This window comes from Manihot esculenta, chromosome 14 (assembly GCF_001659605.2).
Source record: "Manihot esculenta cultivar AM560-2 chromosome 14, M.esculenta_v8, whole genome shotgun sequence".
Classification (NCBI taxonomy): domain Eukaryota; kingdom Viridiplantae; phylum Streptophyta; class Magnoliopsida; order Malpighiales; family Euphorbiaceae; genus Manihot; species Manihot esculenta.
Genome location: NC_035174.2, coordinates 13347694 through 13372985, shown reverse-complemented (window position 1 = coordinate 13372985; position 25292 = coordinate 13347694). Strand labels below are relative to the sequence as shown.

The 25292-nt window shown below is 35.8% G+C and overlaps 2 protein-coding genes across 2 annotated transcripts; both read left to right on the top strand.

Annotated features, from left to right (window-relative positions):
* The first annotated feature begins 1485 nt into the window (after nt 1-1485).
* LOC110631193 (nucleoid-associated protein At2g24020, chloroplastic) lies at nt 1486-17584 on the top strand. Its single transcript, XM_021778934.2, has 7 exons — nt 1486-1643; nt 3065-3216; nt 4075-4175; nt 4270-4309; nt 16263-16334; nt 17190-17246; nt 17325-17584. Exons 1-7 carry the CDS (start codon nt 1553-1555, stop codon nt 17397-17399), a joined length of 588 nt encoding a protein of 195 aa, XP_021634626.1. The 5' UTR covers nt 1486-1552; the 3' UTR covers nt 17400-17584.
* Nucleotides 17585-20013: 2429 nt separating this feature from the next.
* On the top strand, nt 20014-22781 carry LOC122721676 (protein YIF1B-like). Its single transcript, XM_043950025.1, has 4 exons — nt 20014-20227; nt 20654-20752; nt 21618-21769; nt 22085-22781. The coding sequence occupies exons 1-4, from the start codon at nt 20054-20056 to the stop codon at nt 22464-22466; spliced, it is 807 nt and encodes a 268-aa protein (XP_043805960.1). The 5' UTR covers nt 20014-20053; the 3' UTR covers nt 22467-22781.
* The last annotated feature ends 2511 nt before the right edge of the window (nt 22782-25292 follow it).

Below are 25292 nucleotides of genomic sequence, written 5' to 3'. Positions count from 1 at the left end.
GTGTCCTCCCTTGCTGTTTAGAATGGAGTACTATATTGACACGGTCTATTAAGACACCTGAAAGCTCAAATTTACATCTGAATCATATAATAGCGGTTAAAAATATTAAAATTTATTTTTGTCTAAATTTACTCTTTAAACTATCATTAATAAATAAAAGCTCAAATGATATTTTTGCCATTATTTTAAAATTAATATTAATTTGAATGGAAAAATATTTGGAAACACTAATTTATATTTATAATAATAAGTAAAACACTAAATTGATTAATTTAAAAAAATACAGAATTAAATTGTAGATTTCATTTAAGCTTAGAAACTATATGGTATAATATTTGAATTTAATTTAATATTTTAGGTACAATTATAACAAATTGAAAATGGTTAACTTTATTATATAATATTCAGGAAAAAATAAAAAAAATTAGTGATTTTATAAGTTTCTCATTTGTGGTTCAATTTAAATTAAAATAATATATTTCATATTACGCTATTAGTAAATAATGGTAATTTTTTAACTATAAAAAATATTTACATAAATTTTATAAAATATTATTTTAAAATAATAATCAAATTATAAATTATAATAAAAATAAGTAAAATCATATTATTTTTTTAATTTTTTCTTAAAAATATTAAAAAAATATTAATTATTAATTATATTTTAATAATTTTTAATAATATTTTAAAATTATTAATATTTACTTGTAATAAAATATTATTTTAAAATAAATTAAACCGTAAATCGTAATTAAAAAATGAGTGATATCAAATAATATATTTTATACGTTTTTTCTGATATTTAAAGTTGAGGGTATGTTTAAACTTTTGATCTAATAAGCCCGATGAGAAAAAACACTCATTAGCATGGCTTATTGTTTTGCTAGTAGCATACAAGGCTTTGCTCGAGTGTGGAAAACTATGGCGAAGGTTACCTACAAAGATGAAATGGGTGGATGAAGACTTGGAGAATTGAGAAATTTAAGCATTCTTTTTATTGGAATGATAGAGGGTAATTTGGGGTTTCAAAAGTGTTTTATCTTCTTTTACCAAAACTATATTTAAAAAGATGAAAAATATCATTACACCCTCACAAATTATAAAATACATAATTAAAAATTATAAAAAATAATAATGTGTCCATGTAAATATTTTATTTTTTTCGGATTAACTTTTGAAATAAATTAAATTTAAATCAAATTTAATATGTTATTAATATTTTTTATAAAAATATCATGCACCAATAAAATTTACTATTAAAATAGAATATTTACAGAATATGAGATGAGTTAGATTTTATCCAAATTTAACTAGTATTTTAACATAAATACTTCTATTTTTTCTTTATTTATCACAAATTATGAACATTTTAATGAGTTTTTAAAGGGGGAGGACTAATATATAAATAAAGATAACATTTTGAGGACTAAATCATAAATCGTCCTTTAACATAATTTTGTTATAAAAGGGAAAATAAGAAATGCAAACTCGGAGAAACCGCACTTTATTGTTTATCCATTCTCGACTCTATTTTCTCGCAAAATATCAGAAAATGGCATCGACTAGTGCAGTAGCAGTCCGAGTCTCGAACATAAACGGACTTAGTGACCGGAAAAACCCTAGCCTTACATCGTTTCCTCCAGGTAATCTCTCTAATTGTCTTGTGTTTGGTTGCTGAGAAAATGAAGCATTTGAACAGAAGATCAGAAAGTGAAATTTTAATCTTCCATTGCCGACTATTGCTTTATCGAAGTTAATTAAGGCTTGGTCATGAGTTTATCTTTCGTTCGACAACATTTGTTTATGTACAAATATGATAGAATTTTAGTACTGACTCCATATGTTACCCTTATTACTTAGATTTATTAATTTGTATTAAATTAGAATGCGATGCTTGATTTAGAATCATCTGGAGAGGCTGGTTCTTTTTATTTTTATTTATTTTATAGTTGACTTGCTAGTGGGGAAATATAACTGTTTTTCATTGGATAGAAGGAATGATAAAAATCTAGGACCTGAAAAAGAATTTGAAATTCTCATTTAGCAGGCTTCACCGATGATTATCTTGGGTGGAAGTAGCTCAATTTTAGGTTTTTATTAGATGGGGACGAAGGGTTATCAAAGAAGTCAGGCTATGAGAATATCATATATAGTAGATCAACAAAATATGAATGACAAGGGGAAAGAAATGATCTGAATATAGAATTGTTGGGAGAGTTTATAAGCACCTTTAGTGCATCAATTTTCCTTTAGTAAATCATGCCTCATCATCCTTTCCTGTAAAAATTTCTTCAGATACTGAAGGTGCGGTTGGCTTAGTAGTTTATTGTCTCTTCCTTATTTGGATATAAGCACTGGCCAATTGCTGGTTATGACTAATGTAATATTAAATTTAAATACGAATTTTTGAATCCTGTACCCTACTGTTAATGGCCGTTGGTAATAGTATGGTAGAGAAAATTAATTGCCAAAATATAGAGTAGATTTGTAAAAAAAAATGGTATCGGGTAGATTTGTTAAAGGTCGGAAACTTTGGGTTGTTTTTGGTTATTATCCCTATATTTTACGCACTTTGTGTCCCCTCTTTTATTCTGTAATGTTTTTCTTAAAAAAGGAGTAAGAAAGAAAAGGAGCTCATCAGTGTATCATTTATCATATTGTAGTTGTTTTGAGAAATAAAGTATGGAATTTTGATTGTTTTGAGTGGTAACTCAATTTTTTTATTACCATTTTATATACATATTACTACGATAAATATAATCCCTACCTGATCAGCAACTGACTTTTTTTTTTTTGTTGTTGTTGTTCTAGGAATTATGATGCATATAAGATTATGTGTGTGTGTGTATATATATATATATATATTGTTCCATTCTTCCTTGTGGTATTAATTATTTTTGTTTTGTCTGATTGATTGGATTCATCTATGTCCTATGGGTAAATCTATAATTTAGTGGGTTTTGATTTTTCCTACAAATGAATTTATTTATAGGATGTTAAGCTGTCCACTTTCCATCCTAAATTTTGGATGTTGTTGAATGGAAATTTTTCTAATTACTTTCAGGTAACCTGAGCTTAAATACAAATCCAGCTGGGAAGCACCATAAATCTTTTTCTGGGAATTGGAAATCCAGACATAGCAGTAGATCTCTCTGTGTACATGGCCTTTTTGGAGGAAAGGACAAAAATGAAGAGAGTGATGGTGCACCATCAAAGGTGAACCATTCTCCCGTTTCTTGGAGTGAAATTTAAATACAGAATTTGAACCTTTTTTATTAAAAAAAAAATAGTATAGGAATTCTGCGCATCACTCTTATGTTGGAGAATATGTTCTTATGTAAATGCATGTTCTGATACCTTTTTATTGTTTCTTATGGAGAGAAAATCTCAGTTCAATTCTGTAGGGTTCTTCTTTTTGGACAGCCTAGGTTATATGGAGATTCCATAATTTGATTTGTTGTTAATATATATGAATATAAACCGACCAATCAGTGCCAACTTATTTGGGGCTCATATATACTATGATTGTGAGTAAAACTTAAGGTCAATAGTATATATAATAAATTGATATACATATTATTGAATGTGATTCATGCATGTTGCATGATAGTAAGAACATTTTATTGTCATTGCAAATAGATAATAGTTTTAGATATAACTAATAATAATCATAATCATATTAAGCATTGCTTCCATGCTTACAGAGGGTGAGCTTGAAATCAAAGGCATTGCAGTATCTATTCTGTTACTTGCCACTTTAAACTAGTCATAAATTTTTAAATCAGTTAGCTTGAGCAGGCTAGAGAAACATAGTTTATACCCTTTCTCTCATAGCATGACTCAAGTATTACTTCTGCATCCAGAATCTGGCATATTCAATTTACTGCTGCACAACTTCACCCTTGTATAATGAACTGATTCATCATCTCCAGTTGTTTGTTTTACCTAGAACTTGTCATATGTTTCTCAGTTGATGATCTCATTTAGGCTGTGTACTTATTACATGAAAAAGATAGGTCATGATCTTTATCACATCATTGGAGACTAACATTATTTCCCACTAATTGATTTTAGGCAGGAATCCTTGGGAACATGCAGAATTTATATGAGACCGTGAAGAAGGCACAGATGGTTGTCCAAGTTGAGGCAGTTAAGGTGCAAAAGGAACTTGCTGCGTATGAATCCTAGCTTTACCCAGTCTTATGAGTTTTTAGTTTACTGCTTGTGTGAATATTCTTAGTTTGGTCCATCTTGTTTTATGTCTTGCAGTGCAGAGTTTGATGGCTATTGTGAAGGAGAGCTGATTAAGGTATGCTATTTTCTACATGTCTGCCTGTGGGAGAGAGGTGGAGAGCATATGTGATCATGTTCATATATAGATAGATCCATTCATGGGTTTGTTTTGCTAGTTTATATATGTGTGTGTATGCATTTACTATGTCTATTGTTTGAAATACAATGCCATTGTGGTTGATTGACAATATGGACTTAAGAGGCTGAAGTCAGTTAATTTCATGTCAGAATATGCTTTTAGCTTTATATTGAGTTAACTTAAAACTGAACTGGATTTAGATATTCACGGTCAAGAAGTATTAGAATCTCTTGTGAATAGGCCTTGAAAGGAGAAGGAAGATTGGAATACCAACAAACGTCTATTATTGAGTTCACCTGACCAGAGAGTGCCCATTTTATTTTGATAAACATATGGATTATTTATTCTACCTCTTAGAAAGAAAATAACTTAAATAAAAATCTAATAGCATGTCAATACATTTAATACAAAACTTCTACCCAGTAGCCTTGGCAGCATGGTCGAGTGGCAAGGTGGGGGATTGCAAATTTCTTTTTCCCTAGTACAAATCCAGGTATCAACAAAACATATGGACTTTTGGCTTATTATTAATAGGGGATGAACTATGAAGGGTGTTATAATATGACATGTGGAAACAAGTCCGACATTGGCAAGTACAAGAATTATGAAGGCTATATAAGCGTTGGCAAACCAAATGGAAAGGCTTAGGGCATTTTGGTGATGGGGAGCCAAGTTTTAAGCCTAGTTCAGTCTGTTGCTCTACTAGTTTGATGATCAACACTCCTATTTACATGATTCTTTACATGTATTGAAGCAATGATCCTAACAATTGTGGATTTAAGACCCGAAAGTATGGTGGGTTGAGCCCTAGTGAACCAGGCTTGTGAGTTAAGCTAATTGAGCTAGACTCAGTTGGATCCATGGGCTGGCCCAAGCGAGCTAGACCTTTAGGGTAGAGCCAAAATGAGCAAAACCCTAGATAGATGGGCCAACCCATGTATAATGATTGACAACTGGGCTTGTGAGTGTAACGACCCGGAAAACGGACCGCTACCGGCGCTAGGATCCAGATCGGCTTAAGGCCGCCGGGACCCGTAGCAAGCCAAACATACATCCTGTGAACCTGTTTAATCCCATACATGATCAACAACATACATAAAAATTTAAGACTTTTCTTTCATTCATTCTCTCATACACCAAACTCAACCTGTGCATGCACTATACATAAACATAGTCATAAGCATTGACCCCTCTTTGGGATCTCATCAATGCCCCAATGGGTGACATAACACGTGTTGAGTTGGTTTACATAAACATCATAAAACATCTGAGATCATGTATTAAAAGGGATAACAATACTCTATGGTCAAGCACACCTCTAACATCCATGAACATCTTTACATTACATTTCTATACTGTACTTAACATAACATCTCAACATTACTCATGTCCACACTATCTATTACATAACCAAGACTTCATTACTCTTGCTGACCTCCTGGTCTACCCTGTACCTGCAAACCTGGGGTTAAGGGAGAGGGGTGAGCTATAAAGCCCAGTGAGCAGAATAATAAAACATTTATATTAAAGGTTCATACTTTCATGGAATGCATCACATCACAACTAATCATATCAAGGATGAACTTGTCAGCACTTAGCCCTCTACATATTCCAATCATGCCAGGGGCGTAGTGCAGGCCACACCTGGTCTTCCTCTTATACATAACATATCATACATGACCAACTGTGCCGGGGGCGTAGTGCAGGCCACACTCGGTCTTTCTCTTACATAGTGCCAGGGGCGTAGTGCAGGCCACACCTGGACTTCCATATCATATCATCATGTCATAGCATATGAGGGCTAATGGATCATTCAACATTCATCCACATCAACAACATATTATGCAATGCAACATATTCGTGAATTCTAATGCATACACCCTAATATATATCTCATGGCATTCATGATGCGTGAGTCATGCTGAACTCTCATTTAATTTCTTAATTTAAAACATTAAGTTTAGTTCCACTCACCTCTGGCTGAAGCTCTACTGGCTCTGAAGCAGCTAACTCACTGCTGAGGTCCTCGGTTCCTCGGGTCCGAACCTACACAGGTGGACTCAAATGAGGGACCAAACATACATGAACATGACTCTAAAATACTCCCTAAAAACCCCCTAAAAACTCCTCAAAACATCCATGGAAAACATGCAAGGGAAGGCTGAACAGGGCACTTTCGGCGGCAGGTTCGGCGGCCGAAAGTCCCTCCAGAGCCGAAAGTCAGGCAGGTTTGGCGGCACCTTCGGCGGCCGAAACTCCCAGACAGAGACGAAACTCATGCATGTTCGGCGGCACTTTCGGCGGCCGAAACTCCCAGACAGAGACGAAAGTCCTCTTTCGGGGGCAGGGTTCGGCAGCCGAACGGCTTGCCTCCCAGGCAGGTTCGGCGGCCGAAAGTCCTTCGGCTGCCGAACCTGGTTTCTGCCAAAAGGGCAGAAACTCGACTCTTCATGCACAATAGCCTCTCAACCCTTTCAAACATGCATAAACCTGATCTACAACATGCATACTCAAGCATACAAGCTCCTAGGGGCTTCAAACTACCTTAAACCCCAACTACAACACATCAAGCAACCACAAACATCATACATAGCTCATAGACTTAACATAACCCATAAAACCAACCAAAACCTAAACATGCACTTCTACCCCATAGATCAACGTAAAACTTGTTTAAAACATGCAATGAGCTCAAGATCGGCTCTTACCTCTTGAAGATCGAGAGAAAGACGACCTAAACTTGGAAACCAAAGGAAAAGAGCTCCTGTGTCTTCCAAGTTTCAAAACTTGCTCAAATGCTCAAAATCTTCAAAATAAAGTGAAAACTCATGAAAATCTCGAAATATCTGAAGGAAGAACTCAAAAATTGGTGAGGGACGGTGGAGATCTCACCTTGGCCGAAAATGGGGAGAAAAGCTCGCCCATTTCGGCTAAGGGACCCCTTTATAGGTGGCTGGCCAGGCCACATTCGGGAGCCGAACGTGCCTCCACATGCATGCCATGTTCGGCGGCCGAACCTGGTTTCCCTCACTTATGCCTTCGGGGGCCTAAGGCACACCCGAAACACACGCATGTTCGGCGGCCGAACCTGCATCTTCCTCCAAGGCTGTTTTCATTTAAAATTCAACTTCCTTTTCACTTAAAATCATAAAATACATTAAAACATTTTATAAAAACATGGTTTTTCCCTTCTAGAGGTTTCCGATATCCGAGATCCCACCGGACGGTAGGGATTCCGATACCGGAGTCTAGTCGGGTATTACATTCTTCCCCCCTTAAAAACATTCGTCCCCGAATGTTCCTCAACTAGCACATGCAAAGCATACAACATATCATACACATAACATACATACAAAGCACATAAAACTCACCTTAGAAAAGATGGGGATATTGCTGGAGCATGGACTCCCGTGTCTCCCAGGTACATTCCTCAATGTTGTGGTGATTCCAAAGGACTTTCACCGTCGGGATTTCCTTTTTCCTTTGCTTTCTGATCTGGGTGTTTAGGATCCGTACCGGCTGCTCAACATAGGTGAGATCCTCTTGGATCTCCACATTAGGCTCACTAAGAACCTTGCCTGGATCTGACACGAACTTTCTCAACATAGAAACATGGAAAACCGGATGGATTCTTTCCATGGAAGCAGGCAAGTCCAGCTTGTACGATACATTCCCAATCTTCTGTAAGATCTCAAAGGGTCCGATGTACCGTGGAGCTAGCTTATCTTTCTTCCCAAACCGAATCACCCCTTTCATTGGAGACACCTTGAGCAATACCAAATCCCCCTCCTGAAACTCTACTTGCCTTCTGCGGATGTCTGCATAACTCTTCTGTCTGCTTGCAGCAGTTTTGATCCTTTCTCTGATTATGGGCACCACTCTGCTGGTGATCTCTACTAGATCAGGCCCTGCCAAGGCCTTTTCTCCAACCTCTTCCCAGCAAACAGGTGATCTGCACTTCCTTCCATACAAAGCTTCATATGGAGCCATCCCGATGCTAGCATGATGGCTGTTATTGTAGGCAAACTCCACCAAAGGTAGATGCTGCCTCCAAGAACCGCCAAAGTCCAGCACACACATTCTGAGCATATCCTCTATCGTCTGGATGGTCCTCTCTGACTGTCCGTCCGTCTGTGGATGGAAAGCAGTGCTAAAATCCAACCTGGTACCCATGGCATCCTGCAGACTCCGCCAAAACCTGGAGGTGAACTGGGGTCCTCTATCGGACACTATTGAAACAGGAACCCCATGCAGCCTGACGATCTCATCAACGTACACCTGCGCCAACTTGTCCACAAAATAGCCACTCCTGACAGGGATAAAGTGAGCAGATTTGGTGAGTCTGTCCACGATCACCCATATGAAGTCCAATCTGTTGGACGTTGCCGGTAACCCCACCACGAAGTCCATAGCTATGTTCTCCCATTTCCACTCTAGAATAGGTAGCGGGTTAAGCATTCCAGCCGGCTTCTGATGTTCCAGTTTCACCCTCTGACACACTTCGCAGGCTGACACAAACTGTGTCACTTCTCTCTTCATAGCTGGCCACCAATAAACTTTCTTCAAATCTTGATACATTTTGGTGGCTCCTGGGTGAACGTTGTATCTGGCATTATGAGCCTCCCTCATAATGTCTCCTTTTAGCCCTATGTCATCTGGTACACACAATCTGCTCCCATAGCGGAGGATCCCTTTGCTGTCGAATCTGAACTCACTACCCTTGCCTGACTGAACAGTCCTGGCAATCTTTACTAACTCTGGGTCCTCATGCTGTTTCTGAGCCACTTGCTCCAGAAACACGGGTGCCACTCTCATCTGGGCTACCAAAGCACCTGTACCAGACAACTCCAACTGTAGACCTTCATTCATGAGCTCGAAGAACTCCCTCACTACTGGCCTCCTCTCTGCTGAAATATGGGATAAACTGCCAAGTGATTTCCGGCTTAAAGCGTCTGCCACAACATTCGCCTTACCCGGATGGTACTGGATCTTGCAATCATAGTCACTAAGCAGTTCTACCCATCTCCTCTGCCTCAGATTCAGATCCCTCTGACTCAAGATGTACTGCAGGCTCTTATGATCGGTAAAGATCTCACATTTAACCCCATAAAGGTAGTGCCTCCACATCTTGAGTGCAAAGATCACCGCTGCCATCTCTAGGTCATGTGTAGGGTAATTCAACTCGTGCTTCTTTAGCTGCCTAGAAGCATAAGCAATCACCCTTTCGTTCTGCATTAGCACACAACCCAGTCCCACACGGGACGCATCACAATAGACTGAGAAGTCTTCATTACTAGATGGCAGAGCCAACACTGGTGCTGAAGTCAACCTCTTCTTTAGCTCCTCAAAGCTCTCTTCACACTGGTCGGTCCACACAAACCTCTGGTTCTTCTTAGTCAGTCTGGTTATGGGAGCTGCAATCTTAGAGAAGTCCTGAACGAACCTCCTGTAGTAACCTGCCAAACCCAAGAAGCTCTTGATCTCTGTCACTGTAGTGGGTCTAGACCAGTTTGCTACAGCCTCCACTTTCTTGGGGTCTACCTCGATTCCATTTTCTGACACCACATGCCCCAAGAAAGAGATGCTCCTTAGCCAGAACTCACACTTGGAGAACTTGGCATACAAGCCATGTTCCCTCAAGGTCTGCAAAACCAACCTCAGATGATGGGCATGCTCCTCTGTATTCCTGGAGTACACTAAGATATCATCTATGAAGACAATAACAAAATGATCCAGGTATTGGCTAAACACTCTGTTCATGAGATCCATGAATGTTGCAGGTTCGTTGGTTAACTCGAACGGCATCACAAGGAACTCATAATGCCCATATCTGGTCCTGAAGGCTGTCTTCGGCACATCCTCTTCCCTTATCCTTAGCTGATGGTACCCCGATCTCAGATCTATTTTGGAGAAACAACCTGCTCCGGCTAGCTGGTCAAATAGATCGTCGATCCTTGGCAACGGGTACTTATTCTTGGTAGTGACCTTGTTCAACTGCCTGTAGTCGATACAAAGTCTAAGAGATCCATCCTTCTTTTTCACAAATAGCACTGGAGCACCCCAAGGTGAGGTACTCGGTCGGATGAATCCTCTATCTACCAACTCTTGCAACTGCTCCTTAAACTCCTTCAATTCTGCTGGTGCCATCCTGTAGGGAGGAATAGAGATCGGTCTGGTTCCAGGCATCAATTCAATTTCGAACTCTATCTCCCTAGCAGGTGGTAAACCTGGCAGCTCGTCTGGGAAAACATCTAAGAACTCTCTGACCACGGGCACTGAGGCGGGCTCCCTGACATGACTATCCAGCTCTCTCACATGAGCTAGAAAACCCTGACAACCTCTCCTGAGAAGCCTACGAGCCTGTAGGGCTGATATCAAACCTCTAGGTGTACTCCCCCTGTCTCCTCTGAAGACAACCTCTGACCCATCCTGACATCTGAACCTGACTACCTTGTCTCTGCAGTCCAAGGTAGCACCATGGGTAGATAGCCAATCCATCCCTAGAATGACGTCAAAATCTGTCAAATCTAGAACCATAAGGTCGGCGGACAGGCATCTTCCCTCCACAAAAACTGGACTATACTGGCAGACTGACTCTGCCACTGACGGGTCACACTTGGGTCCACTGACCCATAGGGGACACTCTAACCCAGAGACCATCAATCCCAACCTCTCGACGGCCCTCGGAGCAATGAAAGAATGAGATGCACCAGGGTCCATTAATGCATACACATCAGAACAACCAATGATGAGATTACCTGACACCACGGTGTTGGATGTGTTTACCTCCTGCTGAGTCATGGTGAAGATCCGTGTTGGGGCTGATGGACCTTCACCTCTGAAACCCGCTGAAGAAGAGGCTGCCCCTCTCCCTCGGCCTCTGCCACTAGCCTGAGTCGCGGCTGTAGCTACTGGCTGAGCCACACAACCAGAAGCTGTCTGCTGAGACTGTGCCACTGAAGCTACTCTAGGACACTCCCGAGCCATGTGTCCCTCCTGCCCACATCTGAAGCAGGCTGTCGTCCCAACCAGACATACTCCCTTGTGCGGTCTCCCACATTTCCTGCATACTGCATTATCTGCTCCTGAGCTCGAGCCACCTCCTAGTCCCAGACCTGACTTGATCTTGCTCCAGAACTTATTCTTCTTGGACTTTCGGGAGCCTCTGTCCCACTTCTTACTGCCTGAACTCAGAGAAGAAGGGTCTAACCTACCCCCTCCTGGGGTTTTGGAACCAGAAGGCTGTGCCACTGACTGCTTGACTTTCCCTTCGATGATAGCACTAGCCTCCTTCCTCCGAGCCATATCCACTATGGCATGGAAACTCTCCCTCTCTGCTGACTGAATCAAGGAGGAATACATGGAATGGAGCCTCATGATATACCTCCTTGACTTCCTCTGATCTGTGTCCAGATTCTGCCCAGCAAACGGCAACAGCTCCAAGAATCTGTCTGTGTACTCATCCACACTCATCTCATCTGTCTGCCTCAACTGCTCAAATTCAATCATTTTCAGCTCCCTGGAACTGTCAGGGAAAGCCCATCCTGCAAACTCATTTGCAAACTCGTCCAATGATAGGCTGTCCAACCTCGGGTTCACATAATTCTTAAACCACTCTCGGGCCTTCTTGCATTTTAATGTGAACCCAGTCATCTGAATGGCTCTACTGTCATCAGCTCCTATCTCATCTGTAATTGTTTTGACCCTCTCAAGGTACACAAATGGGTCATCACCGGTTTCAAACTGGGGAGCACCCAGCTTCATGTAATCGGTCATCTTGACCTTGCTCCCCCCAGATGAGCTAGGTTTAGGCATTTGGGTTTCTGGGGCAGTAGGTGCTGTTGGTGGTGGAGGAGGTGCAGCATCCCCCGGGGTAGGGTTTGCTGTACCTGGATAGAAAGATGGGGGTGGGTACATGGGGTACTGTGGGTACGGTGGGTAGAAAGGTGGGTACGGCATCTGAGAGTGATAAGGGGTAAAACTGGGGTAATCCGATGCACCTCCCATCGAATACCCGGGATTATGAGAAAAGGGTGGGTAGTAAGGTGGCTGAACAAATCCCGAGGCCTGAGTGCCTCCTTGGGACTCTCCCATTCCCTCTTCCGACATACTTACTCCGAGACTGCCATCCCTCCTCTGATCCACATCCATCTTATCCCCCACATCCTCTGACATATCCCCCTGCACTGTTCCCCTCACTGATCTGCTTCTACCCAGATCCAAAGACCTTCTAGGGTCTCTTACTGCTTTTTCTCTGCTAGACCTGCTTGACATTGCCCTAGGCAATGCAGGAGGACGGGCATCAGTGCCCTCGTCCTGGGGTGGTACTCCAATCAATCGCGCAGATCGACGAGTTCCTCTCATCCTGTTTTCTGAAAAACAGTACACATCACATAAACATTAGCATCAAATGGTTCATGTGTCAACACATGAACCCGCATCACATACATAGCATATCATTAATGCACATGCATATAATCATGACATTTCACATCATCATTCAAGACAGGACTCCACATCCTATCCTAGTAGACATGATCTTTCCTATTGTGCTTGACCTTCTATAACATCTATGAGCCCGACACTCTAGGTCCGACCATATGAACCTAGGGCTCTGATACCAATCTGTAACGACCCGGAAAACGGACCGCTATCGGCGCTAGGATCCAGATCGGCTTAAGGCCGCCGGGACCCGTAGCAAGCCAAACATACATCCTGTGAACCTGTTTAATCCCATACATGATCAACAACATACATAAAAATTTAAGACTTTTCTTTCATTCATTCTCTCATACACCAAACTCAACCTGTGCATGCACTATACATAAACATAGTCATAAGCATTGACCCCTCTTTGGGATCTCATCAATGCCCCAATGGGTGACATAACACGTGTTGAGTTGATTTACATAAACATCACAAAACATCTGAGATCATGTATTAAAAGGGATAACAATACTCTATGGTCAAGCACACCTCTAACATCCATGAACATCTTTACATTACATTTCTATACTGTACTTAACATAACATCTCAACATTACTCATGTCCACACTATCTATTACATAACCAAGACTTCATTACTCTTGCTGACCTCCTGGTCTACCCTGTACCTGCAAACCTGGGGTTAAGGGAGAGGGGTGAGCTATAAAGCCCGGTGAGCTATAAAGCCTAGTGAGCAGAATAATAAAACATTTATATTAAAGGTTCATGCTTTCATGGAATGCATCACATCACAACTAATCATATCAAGGATGAACTTATCACCACTTAGCCCTCTACATATTCCAATCATGCCAGGGGAGTAGTGCAGGCCACACCTGGTCTTCCTCTTATACATAACATATCATATATGACCAACTGTGCCGGGGGCGTAGTGCAGGCCACACTCGGTCTTTCTCTTACATAGTGCCAGGGGCGTAGTGCAGGCCACACCTGGACTTCCATATCATATCATCATGTCATAGCATATGAGGGCTAATGGATCATTCAACATTCATCCACATCAACAACATATTATGCAATGCAACATATTCGTGAATTCTAATGCATACACCCTAATATATATCTCATGGCATTCATGATGCGTGAGTCATGCTGAACTTATCACCACTTAGCCCTCTACATATTCCAATCATGCTAGGGGCGTAGTGCAGGCCACACCTGGTCTTCCTCTTATACATAACATATCATACATGACCAACTGTGCCGGGGGCGTAGTGCAGGCCACACTCGGTCTTTCTCTTACATAGTGCCAGGGGCGTAGTGCAGGCCACACCTGGACTTCCATATCATATCATCATGTCATAGTATATGAGGGCTAATGGATCATTCAACATTCATCCACATCAACAACATATTATGCAATGCAACATATTCGTGAATTCTAATACATACACCCTAATATATATCTCATGGCATTCATGATGCATGAGTCATGCTGAACTCTCATTTAATTTCTTAATTTAAAACATTAAGTTTAGTTCCACTCACCTCTGGCTGAAGCTCTACTGACTCTGAAGCAGCTAACTCACTGCTGAGGTCCTCGGTTCCTCGGGTCCGAACCTACACAGTTGGACTCAAATGAGGGACCAAACATACATGAACATGACTCTAAAATACTCCCCAAAAACCCCCTAAAAACTCTTCAAAACATCCATGGAAAACATGCAAGGGAAGGCTGAACATGGCACTTTCGGCGGCAGGTTCGGCGGCCGAAAGTCCCTCCAGAGCCGAAAGTCAGGCAGGTTCGGCGGCACCTTCGGCGGCCGAAACTCCTAGACAGAGACGAAACTCATGCATGTTCGGCGGCACTTTCGGCGGCCGAAACTCCCAGACAGAGACGAAAGTCCTCTTTCGGGGGCAGGGTTCGGCAGCCGAAAGGCTTGCCTCCCAGGCAGGTTCGGCGGCCGAAAGTCCTTCGGCTGCCGAACCTGGTTTCTGCCAAAAGAGCAGAAACTCGACTCTTCATGCACAATAGCCTCCCAACCCTTTCAAACATGTATAAACCTGATCTACAACATGCATACTCAAGCATACTCAAGCATACAAGCTCCTAGGAGCTTCAAACTACCTTAAACTCCAACTACAACACATCAAGCAACCACAAACATCATACATAGCTCATAGACTTAACATAACTCATAAAACCAACCAAAACCTAAACATGCACTTCTACCCCATAGATCAACGTAAAACTTGTTTAAAACATGCAATGAGCTCAAGATCGGCTCTTACCTCTTGAAGATCGAGAGAAAGACGACCTAAACTTGGAAACCAAAGGAAAAGAGCTCCTGTGTCTTCCAAGCTTCAAAACTTGCTCAAATGCTCAAAATCTTCAAAATAAAGTGAAAACTCATGAAAATCTCGAAAGATCTGAAGGAAGAACTCAAAAATTGGTGAGGGACGGTTGAGAGCTCACCTTGGCCGAAAATGGGGAGAAAAGCTCACCCATTTCGGCTAAGGGATCCCTTTATAGGTGACTGGCCAGGCCACATTCGGGAGCCGAACGTGCCTCCGCATGCATGCCAGGTTCGGCGGCCGAACCCGGTTTCCTTCACTTATGCCTTCGGGGGCCTAAGGCACACCCGAAACACACGCATGTTCGGCGGCCGAACCTGCATCTTCCTCCAAGGCTGTTTTCATTTAAAATTCAACTTCCTTTTCACTTAAAATCATAAAATACATTAAAACATTTTATAAAAACATGATTTTTCCCTTCTAGAGGTTTCCGACATCCGAGATCCCACCGGACGGTAGGGATTCCGATACCGGAGTCTAGCCGGGTATTACAGTGAGCCTCAGCCTAAACCTAGCTGCACTTGGGAGGTAGTGCTAGAATATGGCTCATGAGAACAAGTTCCACATCAGCTGTATGCAAGAATGATAAAAGGCATGAGGTATTGGCTAACCAAACCAAAAAAGCTTAGGCCATTTTGGTGATGGGGAGCCCAATAACAAGTTCAGTTTATCATGTAGCTCCACCAGTTTGATGATCCACACCTTGGGCTTGTGATTCTCTTTAGCTGATTCTTTTCTGATAGTCATTATGGCATGGAGTTGAAATTATGGAAGTAGATCATTTTTATTCTAATGAAGTATCTTCACCATAGGTTTCTGCCTGGAACGTGATGCAAAATTTGCTGTTAGAAAATGATGTGGAATTGTTATCTGCAAAAAGAATGCTATAAAAACCAAACCTAGTGAAAGCATGACACTGTGCAATATAGACTATCTTCAGTTGTGATACTCACTGGTTGATGTTCATGGTTTTTAATATATCTAAAATGTACTTTGAAAGAAGTAATGCTATATGGTCATCAGTACTGCAAAGTTTAATTGCATGTTTCAATTCGATTTTGAGTTTTGAAGTTTGATGTTACTTCTCAGGTAACACTATCCGGGAACCAACAGCCTGTACGTACAGAGATCACTGAGGCTGCGATGGAATTAGGTCCAGAAGTGAGTACACATGTTTCAACTGATTTTATGCATGTCCATTTGTTTAATAAATTTTTTGGTTGGGTTATGTCAAATGTGTGATTTTGTCATAAATGATTTCATCAATTTAATTGGCCCATCTTTCTCTGTTATGTAATGGAAAAAATTGATAAAAAAATTGTTGGTTTTTTATGTGTCTTACTCTTGGATATGTATGTCAACTGCATATTGTTTGAAATTTACATGAATTGAGCAAAACATACATATACAAGTAATGTGGTTAAAGTGACGAGACAAAAAAAAAAAAAGCAAAATGGCAGGGTCACTTGGTTTTTGGTGGGTTAATTCTGTCCAGTTCAACTGAAAACCAAGTGACAAGATCATAAAAAAAAAAATGCAAAACTGGCAGTGTCACTTGGTTTTTGGTGGGTCAATTCTGTCCGGTTCAACTGAAAACCTCGCCCTGTTTAGTGACTGGTTCACAGTTTAAACTTGCTAGACTGAGTCATGTTTAATAACACTGCTTTAAAGCTTCATTCTCGACTTCTTTATTTATAATTGTGGGCAAGAGTATTAGTTTTTTGCTGCTGGGCCTTGTGTTCTCATCTTACGGTTGCATGCTATAGAACATGAGAAAAAGTATACAAAAGACGATTTCAAGTAGTCCATCCAGTTGGTTCTGTTTTGGTGAGAGAATTTCATGGATGAACTGATGATTTGCAAAAAGGATTCGGGTGTCATTATGTGATCTTATATCTTCAGCATTGTTGTTGTTGTGTGTGTCTTCTCCCTCTCTCTCTCTCTCTCTCTCTCTCTCTCTCTCTCTCTTTTTCCCCACATATGCTGTAACAAAGAGTAGTCTCTTTTTATGTGCAGAAACTCTCTCTTTTAGTTAATGAGGCATATAAGGATGCACACCAAAAAAGTGTCCAGGTAGAATCTTCCATCTTTCAGTCATCAGAACTGTTTGTTTGTTACTTTACTAAAATGCTTGGCATTGTTGTTGTTTAGGCCATGAAAGAAAGGATGAGTGATCTTGCTCAAAGCTTAGGAATGCCACCAGGCCTCAGCGAAGGATTAAAGTAAAGGTCTTTTCCTCTCATACTGAAGTAAGCTTAAATTTTGTAATTGAGCCTATCACAGGTGCTCATTTTTAGTGTGACACGAGATCTTCTGTCTTGTTTATCCTAATTATTCTTTTGATTTAATGAGAGAAATATTTGGAACTTGTTATCTTTGTCATTATTTCTATAAAAGTGCTTCTTGCTAAATTGATCGTCTGAAATGCTACCGTCATTTTGGGCGGCTCAAATTGGATGTTCTCATAGGAACCTCAAATCTCTTGTTTTCTTGCATTATATTAATACATTCTACAGTGTGCAAAATATATAGTTGGCCAAGCTTGCTTAGAAATATGGACTATATTCTGAAAGAGTTGTTTCACCCTTCATTTTATGATGGAGCATGCTAATCTTCAGAAGCCCCGCGGAAGCAAAAACCAACATGCTCTTAATTCTTTTTGATGTTTCATTTTTGTGTCTCGAGTAATATGCCAATGTCGATATTTTGGCAATTCTTTCCCAGCCAAGAGTGATTGAAAAGAACGAAAGGTCTCCTTGGTTGAAGTAATGGAACTTCATGGCCAGCTTTTCTCACTGTTCAAAGGTTAGCCCATTTGAAACTTTTACGTAAACAATCTCCTTGGTTGAAAATATCCATCTTTTTTCTTTTTACTATGAAATTACTTTTAACAATATTATTGGAAAAGTTTTTATGACGTTTTTTTTTGTCCATATATTTTTTTAAGAACTATTTGTATAACTTCCAAATTTAGTATTTGATTTGGGTCATTTGACTCATTTGAAAAGTTTATGTTATTTTGTAAAAATTTATTTGAATTTTTTTTTATAAAATAAATTATACTAATGGATTACGATTTTCTACAATTTTGTTCTTTTACATGATTGAAGTTGAATACTTGAAATTATCAGCATTTAGACACAAAACTCCATCCAAATGAATACCACCTCCATTTTTTCTATGAGAAATATATATCTCATCTTATTTCTACACAAGACCTTTGCTCTCACGGAGCCTTCTCTACAACTCCAATTTGTCAACTAATTTCATCTATTAAGACAATATCATTTGCAAATAACATATGTCAAAGGGTATAATATTGAATATGAGGTAAATAGGTACAAATTCAAAACGCAGTCATTTCCATCACTCTCATATATAAATGAAACTAAATTAAATCATTTATTTTCCCAACCACATCTCTTGAATATATATCTAATCAAATTTAAGACTATTTAGCATGCAAAATAATTCTTATGTGTATTCAGAGGTACAAATTAATTTATATATTTAATTAATAAAAAATTAAATATGCAGCTTTATAATCTCTTTGATAAAATTTTCTTTTAATTTTAAATAATGTGTGGATTTTAAATTAAATGAATATATATAAATTTTTTGTTATATTATTTTGATTTGATTTAATTTTATAAAACTATTAAGGTAGAAAAATTAAGTTATTATTATTATTATTAATGGGTGACCCTTCAAAGAAATAAAAACAATAAATAAATAAAAAAAGAAAAAACTTGTGATCTCTAATATTGGGAAATGGGAACATGGGACTTTGGGCCTTGTAGATATCATTCCACTCTTCTCAACGCTTGCTCTCATTTAAAGGGCAGATAACATTCAAACACATGTTAATTTCATCCCATAATATCTATAGTTTAAAATTTATATACTTAAATTAATTAATAGTTTTAATTTTTAAAGAATAATCTATCTAAATATGATCATTTCTTTTATATATTAATATTAAATAATTTAAAAACTAATAAAGATATATATGAAAAATAATAATTAATGATTTTTTAAAAATTTTAAAATAATAAATAATTTGAAAAAAAAAATTTCTAAAACGAAGATTATTGTAAAATACAGGTTATATTTACCTTAATTGGAATGTGATCTTATGAATTCAATCTCAAAAGTATTTTTAAGAAAATAATTTTATATTTTTTTATGTTTGATATATTCAATAAAAATTCATTTTTTAAATTTTATATTATATAAAATATTCATTAATATTTTTATTATTTTTATTTAAAAATAAATAATGTAAAAGTTAAAAAATATTCTTTATAAAAAAATATTTTTATTTTTATTTTTTTACATATAGATTATATTTTGCAAATAAAAGGCGAGAATACATTATAAATGGGTTATATGCAACAGCTTTTCGTATGGACAAATCAAATCATTATCAAAATCATTGGGTTCCGGACATCTAGCAGCCACGTCATCATTCTTCTCTTTTTGTTTAAAAAAAAGGGAAAATAGTTTTTGTTAATTCAAAGGCAAGGCTGAAATTTTGGAGTGACGTGATTGCAACTGTTGAGCTGAAGGAAGGGTGAGAGAGTTTATGCTTTAGGAAGGAAAATACAAGCAGGTTTCTGAGCTTTTCTATGTTACTTCTCTTTTCTTTTTTTTTTTTTTTTTTTTTAATAATGCTCTTTTTTCATCACTTGATTACATATTAAGAAATAAAGGATGTTCATAAATTTATATATCAACAATTTAGGGATTTTAATACAATTTTCAAAATATAAATATTAATTTTTTCTTTAATTAAAAAAAATTCGTAATTCAACTTTTTCCATGTTTCATAATATAAAAAATTTAAGTCCACTGCAGCTTTGAAGTTAATTCTTGATGAGATGAATGGGAGAATTAGGGGAAGCAAAGCAGAAGCGGTGATGAAGGCTCCATCAAAAGATGGAAACTCATTTGGAGAAGCAATATATGGAGCAGGCACAGATATCATCAGAACTGAATTGGGTGCTTATGGAGAAAAGCTCTTATGTTCAAGCTCAGCCTATGTGCATGGCAATGTAAGTTCACATCTCATATTCACACCGTCACCTTTCTCTTCTCTCCCTCTCTTATTATTTAAAAATTTACTATTTAATTTTTATAATTTAAAAAAATTCACTAATTAATTTATTAATTTTAAAAAATTTATTAAAATATCTTTAAAGTATCAAAAAATCTATTAAGAAGTCATTCCATTAATTTTATTCATCGAATATTTCATAAAAATATTTAAAAATTTAATATTTTAATGTCCTTTTAAAAATTAATGAATTAGCTAATAAATTTTTTTATAATATAAAATTAAATAATAATTTTTTTTTTCTTTTTCTTATAAATGACCTATTCATACAAACTTCAAATCTCGTAGTGTTAGAGGTGATTCGATACTAATGAGTTACTGCCCATTGTTCGCATGTTTCTTGTATATGAAATTTGTATTACAGATAAGCAGATATCTGTCCAATCCTCAGTATTATTTTCAAGTGAATGATGACTACGTGAAGAACAAGTTGAAAATAATCTTGTTTCCATTTCTACACAGGGTATGTATGCAAAATTCATTTCGGACCAAAAAGAATTTTCAAATTATAAGGGGTTGAACATTTTATTAAGATTAATCTTAATGTAATTAATGAATCGATTTTTTTATTTATAATTTCGTTATTTAGCTGGTTAAAAATATCTAAAATACTCTTATAAATTCTTAAATTTTTTTTAATATAGGTGAAGAATTTTATATCGTGCAGATTATACTTTTGTTTTTAAATTTTATCGTAATTGAAAAATCAGTTTTTATATTTTTAAAACTAAATCCTCAAATCCCTCTTTATTTAATTCATTTAAAATTACAATTTTTTCATTTATTATAAACATTGTTCAAAATTAGTAGGTGGTTAAATTTTTTCAAAAGTTTAATTTCTTTTTAAAGTTTTGAAATTATAAGTATTAAAATATTCTAATGAATGAAAATTGAAGAATAAATAAGTGTTAAAAATTAGTTAAATGAGATATTATGGACAAAAATTAATAAAAATTTAAGTGTTCTTTCAAATAAAAAATTAAGGACGAAAATATTTAAATTATAATAGATGAGAAAAAGCTGATTATAGAGGAATTCAAGTATATAATTTTAAAAATTTAGGAACCGATTCATTAATTATTTTAAAATTCAACAATTCAAGTGTAGTTTATCCATTAAAAAATGGTTAATAAAAACATTTCTATACTTTTAACAGTAAAAATAGATGAAAAGCTCTCTAATTCAGACAGACTGATTATACAAAAGTTTAAATGTCCAGTTTAAAAATATAAAAATTAATCCATTAATTATGATAAAATTCAGATATTAAAGTATATAATTTATCCTTTTTCTTAAATGTTTAAATAAACTTAAGATTTTGTATGCAGGGACATTGGATGAGAAGCACAGAGAAAGTTGGTGGAGAACTTTCATATAAGCCTCCTATTTATGATATTAATGCTCCTGATCTCTACATTCCTCTCATGGCATTTGGTACCTATCTCATTTTGGCTGGCTTCTTCTTGGGCATCAATGGCAAGTATGTCTTCTTATTATTTTATTTTATTTTTAGCACATGTAACCATCTCAACGATTAGAGATCGAAAGTTTCTACCCAATTAAAATTTTATTTTATTTTTGGTACAATTAATTTTACCGATGAAAAATCATAGTTATAATTTTTACTTTTTTTTTATATATATTTAAGAAAATTAGATAAATTTAGAATAATATCTTATAATTATATAAATTGGATAAAATTTTATAAGTGTTGAAAATCTGGTCAAATTATGCTAAGATTTTTATAAATTTATACCTATTTTTGAATTTGCCTTCAACTTTGCACAAATTGTAGGTTTAGCCCAGAAGCTTTAAGTGTGCAATTGACAAATGGACTGCTGTGCTGGTTATTCCAAGTCCTGATCCTTGAAGCTACCTTGCACACATTAGGTGATGGAGATGTGCCTTTGCTTGATGTTGTGGCCTATGGGGGATATACATTTGTCGCGGTGTCATTGGCCATCCTAGCAAGGATTGCTTGTAGATATTTCTTCTATACCACAACATTATGGGAATGCTTTTGTATGGGAATGTTCTTTGTGAAGATCATGAAGAGAATTCTGATTGCAGAAATGAGAAGTTGTGATAAGCACTCAAGCAAACGCCACTATCTATTGCTTTTAGTGGCCATTGCTCAAATTCCACTCCTCTTTTGGCTTGGTAGTGTTGGCCTTTGACTTGTAATAATGCATCATAAGAAAATACTTGTTGGGAATTTAAAATAGGAGCCAGCTTGGATAATAAATGTGGAGCAAGCTTATTCATACTTTATTTATCGTGTGTGACACGTCAGTCTATTTATTACACGCGTATTTTATGACTCCTACTATAAATTAAGAAGATAACTAGTGCGTAGAAGGTTGACATCTTATCTTAATTGGTTGACATCACGCTTGATTCATCTAATCTATATTGAGACATATCTCCCTAATCACTTATGATTGGTCGGGTTTGCATCTAATACATAACCTTAGAGAAGTCTACCTATCTGTTCCGACCTTTGATATGGTCAAGAGTGTTGCTAAGATTTTTATAATTTATAGGTCAAACTTTTTGTTGCTCAGTTGAACTAGACGATGAGTTTTATAGAATCCTTCTGAATCTCATATACACTTATTGTAATTTTAATAGATCCTGTCATTTATATATTATCAATACTCATATATTATTTATTTAGTAAATCTATATAACTAAAATTTTTACTCTAATTAACCACATACCCTAAAAACACTTAATATTTTAGGGTACGTGGTCAATTAGAGATGAATTTAACTAGATATTTAAAAAGATAAATAAACAATACATAGCACGATACTTGTACTAATTTAAAATTAATTAAAATTATTTTAAGGATCAGCGATAATTGCAAAAAAAATTAAAAAAGTTTCAATTTATTATTATCATAGATTTTAACTATAATCATAATTAAATATAAAGTTTTAGACTTTTTTATTCAATGTGATAAATTATCTTAGAAATTAACTATAATTACAACAAATTTAAAAATTAAAATCGTGTCATTTAAAATTAAAAATTTTGAATATAATTATAATTAAATACAAAGTTTTGTTTTATGGCCAATAGGTCGAGATAATATCATTAGTAAAAAAGCTTGTGAAGTTACAAAATCAACTGCAAAAGCACTTGCTACAGAGAAATGTACTTCCTCAATCAAAACGTAATCAGCCAATTCTAAAGAACCAAGCTTGGCTAAAAGGTGACCAGTTACTGCATTTCCTTGGCGAAGAACGGAAGACCAGTCGCTGAATTCCAACTCTGAAGCAAAATGAGACAATCATGGAGAAGAGAACTAAGCACATTTTGAGGAATAGTGCCAGATCTTGCATGAAATGAAGGAAAAATGATTCCATACAACCATTATATATAAAATAATTATATGCTAACCGTTGATCATAATGAGATCTATATGCTGCCCACCATAATCAATAGATCTAATACAATCAATGTATATATAAGGGTTGTATCATAAAATTTCTCAATATAAAAGAAAAGTTATTACACATAATTATCGTATGTATAGTGATCACATATTAATTGTTGATTATACTAAGATTCATATGGAACCATCATAATCAAGACTATAATACAATTGTGTATTATAAAATTTCTCGATGTAAAGAAAAATTATTCTAAAATTATTATATATACAATGATTACATGCTAATCATTGATTATAATAAAATCTGCATAGGACGCATAATTAAAAGTTATAATATAATCGTCACATATTAACTATTGATCATGATGGTATATATATAAAATCTATTATAATTAAGAGTTATAATTCAACTGTTAATACAATTAAATTTAACATTTAATTTACCGAATGAAAGCATTCATACTAAACTCAATCCAAAAACTACCATAGCTTCTGCATTGAATAGCAGATGCCACAGCCTATCCTTGAGGATTGCTTATGATCTCAGAAGGATCAATTTACCTTCTGGTCTGACATGAATGGTTGAAATCCAAATTAAAAGGATAAAAATTGGTGGTTTAGGGTTGATGAAGTTACACAATGAACTTCATACACATACCTAAAAGTAATTACTTTTGAAAAATTTGAAAAGCATTCAGTCTTATTCCTAAGCACTTATACATGCTAAACAAATAAATCCCACAATCTATTTTTAACTACATAACCTATAATAAAAGAAAATATGATATAACTTTTTATTTGTATTAACCTAAGACCTTATTAATCTAGGTAAGAGTGAATAATGATATTTAAATTAAAATTAATAATTTTTTTAAAAAAAATTAAAATCAAGAAATCAAATTAACACTCTCAAAATTAATCCTAAAAAATGTTTTTATATTTTATAAATTAAATTATTTAATAATTCTGTAAAAAAAATTATCAGTCAATTTATTTTATTTTCTTTTTAATAAAAAATTAAATGATATGATTCTATCAAAAATTGATAGTCAATATTTTAGTTTTAATAAAAAATTAAACAATATGAATATTTAAAATTATAAAAATTAAATAATATATATATATATATATATATTAAATTATAAAAATTTAATAATATAAATATTTAAAGTGGTTAATGATTTTTTTATAAAATTATTAAACAATTTAATTTTATAAAATACAATATATTTTAATTAAATAATTGTCAAATACACTAAAAATTTGAAACTTAATAATAATTATTTATTTTTCTTTTCAATTCAGTTAACTTTTTATCATGTAAAAATCGTAAAATAAATTTATACTTTTACAAAGGTCAAATAAAATAATTTTTAACATTTTTTTTTATTAAATAAGCCACCAACCTTATATTAAAATTCAATTAGATCATATCAATACTAAAATAAAATTTTTTAATAATAAATATAATTTTATGTTTTTAAATATTATTTTAATTAAAAATAATATTTACAAATTATAAAATTATATTTTATTTCTAAAAAAATTCATATGATAAATCTAATTGACTTTTGATGTAAAATGGTGAGTTTATTTGAAAAAA